The sequence below is a fragment of the Nicotiana sylvestris genome, chromosome 12 (assembly GCF_000393655.2).
Source record: "Nicotiana sylvestris chromosome 12, ASM39365v2, whole genome shotgun sequence".
Lineage (NCBI taxonomy): Eukaryota > Viridiplantae > Streptophyta > Magnoliopsida > Solanales > Solanaceae > Nicotiana > Nicotiana sylvestris.
In genome coordinates, this window is record NC_091068.1 from 106,277,431 (window position 1) to 106,281,848 (window position 4,418).

The 4,418-nt window shown below is 38.7% G+C and overlaps 1 protein-coding gene across 1 annotated transcript; it reads right to left on the reverse strand.

Moving 5' to 3' along the window:
- Window positions 1-3,298: 3,298 nt before the first annotated feature.
- On the reverse strand, window positions 3,299-4,383 carry LOC104249202 (NDR1/HIN1-like protein 10). The gene has a single exon (XM_070165216.1). The coding sequence runs from the start codon at window positions 4,224-4,226 to the stop codon at window positions 3,537-3,539; it is 690 nt and encodes a 229-aa protein (XP_070021317.1). The 5' UTR covers window positions 4,227-4,383; the 3' UTR covers window positions 3,299-3,536.
- Between the last annotated feature and the right edge of the window lie 35 nt (window positions 4,384-4,418).

Here is a 4,418-nt window from a genome sequence, read left to right on the forward strand (position 1 = left end):
TCTAGAAGTACTACAAATAATGTTTGGAATAAGTACAACTGTCTCGAATGAAATGAACAGTGCTAAGGAAAGGGGAAGGTGACTCCAAGGTCTGCGGACGCCAGAAGATCTACCTCGAGTCTCAAAGTATACCAATCCGAGTTGATGCACCTCACGTATAGCTGGGACCAGTGCCAAAATCTGCACAAGAAGTGCAGAGTGTAGTATGAGTACAACCGACCCAATATACTCCATCAGTTTTGGGCCTAACCTCGATGAGGGAGTGACGAAGCTATAACAGGACACTCACGTAATTAATCTGTACAAACGAGGATATATATATATATATATATATATATAAGCACGTGCTAGTGGGAGGGGACATGCGAAAGGGGGTACAAGGTACGATACTACAACAGAAAATGACCACATAAAACAGTTAATAAACCTTCAACCAATGAAAACAGATAAACATAATGAATAAAGACTGCACAACATCACTCATCGTGTTTTTACTCTCAACCTCACCATGGAACAAAACACGACATCACCTTTTGTGCTTTTATTCTCAATCTCTCCTAAGATGATAAATACGGCACATCATCACCCTTCGTGCTTTTACTCTCAATTTTATCATGAAACGATAAATACGGAACGACATCACCTTTCGTGCTTTAGCTCTCTTCCTCACTATGTATAAATCAATAAATGAAATAATAATTGGCGCGGCATCACCCTTCGTGCTTTAACACTCTCTCCCTTACCATGAAGCAATGAATATATAACATTTGGGAGAAAGAATAATCAAGAATAAACCTTACGTAAACAATGGTTCCATAATACCAAACCTCAACGTCAAATAATAGTCAATTATCGCAAATAGTTCATAAATGCGGAAGGAACGATTGATTAAGTAATAAACTAGTCTAAACATGGATATCATAATCAAATAAGGAAATAAATCACAAGAAACAAGTCCCACCTGCATGCTCAACCAAACAACAACTCATAAGTACTCGTCACCTCACATATACGATGTACCCAATATTTTAACATGTAGCAAATAGGCAAACAAGTCCTAATCCCTCAAGTTAGGGTTAATCACGACACTTACCTTACTCCGCAGTCAACTCAGAGCTCTACCGGGGCCTTTCCTCTAGAATTCGTCTCGAAACCACTCGTATCTAACCACAATTGACTCGATAACATCAAATAATGCTAAGTATATCAATTGAAATACATAAAGATAGGATTTTTACACCTTTCTCAAAAAGTCAAAAAAGTCAACCCCGGGCCCGCTTGGTCAAAGCCCGAGGTTCGGACCAAAACTCATTTATCCTTTCACCCGCGAGCCTGATTATGTAATTAGTTTCGGAATTCGACCTCAAATTGAGGTCTAAATACCTAATTTCTAAAAAAAACAATTCTTCCTAAATCCCTAGTTTTCTATAATGGAAGAACGAAGATTAGGGCTAGAAATTAATGGGTGATGTTAGAAATGAAAGAAAATGAGTTAAAGTGCACAAACCTATGAATTGGTGTTGGGTTTTCTCTTCAAAATCGTCTCTAGGCCAAGCTCTAATAGAAGGTTTATGAAAAATGTGGAGAACCCGCTTTTGGGATTGTTTTAAATCATTGGTGTCAAGTGTTCATCGCAATCGCGTGAAACCTGACACGTTCGCGAAGAGCATGGCCCAACTGGCTTATGTGAATGCGAGTAACTCCACGCGTTCGTGAAGGTCTAGCCTTCCTCACCTCTGCGTTTACGAGATTGCGCCCCCGTTCGCGTAGAGTTACCTCAACTTCCCAGCCCCCGCCACACAAAGCTACGTGTTCGCGTTGGTGTGGACGCGTTCGCGAAGGGCAGTCCCGTCCACTGCTCCGCGTTCGCGTCCTATACCTCGCGTTCGCGTAGGGTTATTCCCTCCCCATCCCAGATCACTCTTCGCGATCGCAAAGAAGGAAATATCAGATGACACCAGCAGCTAAGGGGAACCAAAAATTTCAAAGATCACAAGGTCCGTAGGATATCCGAAACTCACCCGGGCCCTGGGGGCTCCAAACTAAATACGCACACAAGTTCAAAAATATTATACAGACTCGCTCGTGCGATCAAAACACCAAAATAACACCTAGAACTACAAATTGGACACCAAAACGAATGAAATTTTCAATAAAACTTAAGAATTTTCATTTTAACAACCGGACGCCCGAATCACGTCAAATCACTTCCGTTTTATACTAAATTTTGCAGATAAGTCATAAATATCGTAACGGACCTATACCAAGTTTCGAAACCAAAATCTGGACCCAGTATCAATAAAGTCAAACATTGGTCAAATTTATAAAGTTTTTAAACCTTTAAACTTCAACTTTTCGACAAAATGCGATAACTCGAGCTAGCACTTCTGAATTTGATTTCGTGCATACTACCAAGTCCCAAATCACGATACAGACTCACTTGGGACCATCAAAATACAAATCCGGATTTGTTTGCTCAAAACGTTGATCGAAGTCAACTCAAATGGGTTTTTAAGGCACGAATTCACATTTTAGTCAACTTTTCACATAAAAGCTTTTCGAAAAAAGGCACGGACTATGCACGCAAATCAAGAAAGGCTAAAAGGAGCTATTTAAGGTTTCGAAACATAGATTAAGGACTAAAGCTCTAGATGACCTGTCGGGTTATCACATGGGGCGAGGGTGGGTTGTGGTTGTGGTGGGTGGAGTTCGGGTGGGATGGGATGTGGGGGTGGGTTGGTGGAGATGAAGAATGAGGGGAAGGTTGGAAAAGAGTTTTGGAAAATATTTTCCTTTCTCTTGATAGAGAAAACATTTTCCTCCAATTAAAGAAAAATGTGTTTATGAGGAAAATATTTTCCAAAATATTTAAACCAACCAAACATGGGATAATTGAAAAATATTTTTCTTCGTAGCAAACACACCCTTAGAAGTGTAGGGTATTGTATTACGTAATTCCAAAGCGGAACTTATATAGGAAAACTATTAAGATCAAGCTGCTAGAAACAAATTGAACAATAGGACCAAATAGGACCAAGAGAGTGAGTTGAAATTTCAAATCAACAAATTCAATTTGACCTTTATAACTTTATACGGTGCAACCTAAACTTTACTATATATTCTCTTTGTGAAAGGACAATGTCAACGTGTTATTTAACAATAACAAAATTAGGTTTTGTATGTTCTTAGCATACCAGTCCTCGTACGCTCTAATCAACTTTCAAACTTATAAATAAACAAACTCAAGTATCCTCGTGATAATAAAGAATTTCCAGAATAAAGAAAATCAGCAAAAATATAGACGAACTCATTATTTATTTATATACAACCATATCCACAAGATGGTACCATGTATATCAATGAACACTAAACGCCGGAAAAACAAAAGGGATAGAAATCCCAAATCAAGAATATTTGCTAATATCCAAAGAATATAGGGAATAGAACAAATCTAAATATAATAAAATAATGAAAAACAGAAACAAACTCCATCGAGATGTGAAGATGATCAATAATGGTGCCAAAATAGAAGAAAACTACCAATCAAGATGGCATCTGGTTTCCTCAAAATTAGCAGATGATGATCTGCCATTAGACCCTAGAGGTACCTTGAAATCACACTCAATCTTTGGCTTAATTTTATGTGTTTTGATCCAACCAACCTTAAGCCTAATACGCATGTAAAGCTTCACTTCCATCTCATAAACCCCTAAATTCTTCTCATTATTGTAATTGGATTTCTCTCTATCTCCCAATAAAACCAAGCTCTGACCTTTGAATACTGGACGCAAGCTGCTAGTATTCTTGTGACCCTGATAAAATGGTTCCAAATTTGTACTATCAAACCTCTCGCCTTGATACAAAGCTCTAGCTTCAATTGAATCGTAGTAAATTCCAATACGTTTGTTGGGGTTTCTAATAGTCATATTAAGAGCAAGATCATAGAAAATAGTGTTGTTTGTGGTGGACAAATCGAACTGAGTCAACGTAGCATCGGTCACGTAGAACTTGACTTTGTTAGGACGAAGAACGAGCCATAGAACTAATGCAATGACTCCGAGGATGATTAGAAGGGTGAAGATAATTTTGAAAAAACAATTGCAGAGGCAGCCAAAGAGACAGCTACATGGGTTGCAGCTGCTGCCGCGGCCGTGGCGGTGATAGGATTTTGCTGGTGGCGGAATGGAAGGGCCATAATAGGCTCCGTTCAAATTGGATTCCGGCATGGCTCAAGAAAAATGAAGTACAAATTATATTGCTTTATTCCTTTTGGTGTGTATACGATGTAATAATAGAGAGGAGATTGATATTATCCTTTGGTGCGTGGAGTTGAATATATATATAGGTGTCGTTTCAGTCTTTGGTTTAATGTGTATGCTATATGTGTAGGGTTTGAATTGTGGAATTGGTAAGCAAAA

What these genes read in the sequence shown, in the direction of transcription:
- LOC104249202 (XM_070165216.1), bottom strand. Translation starts at nt 4,226, where the DNA reads ATGCCGGAATCCAATTTGAACGGAGCCTATTATGGCCCTTCCATTCCG.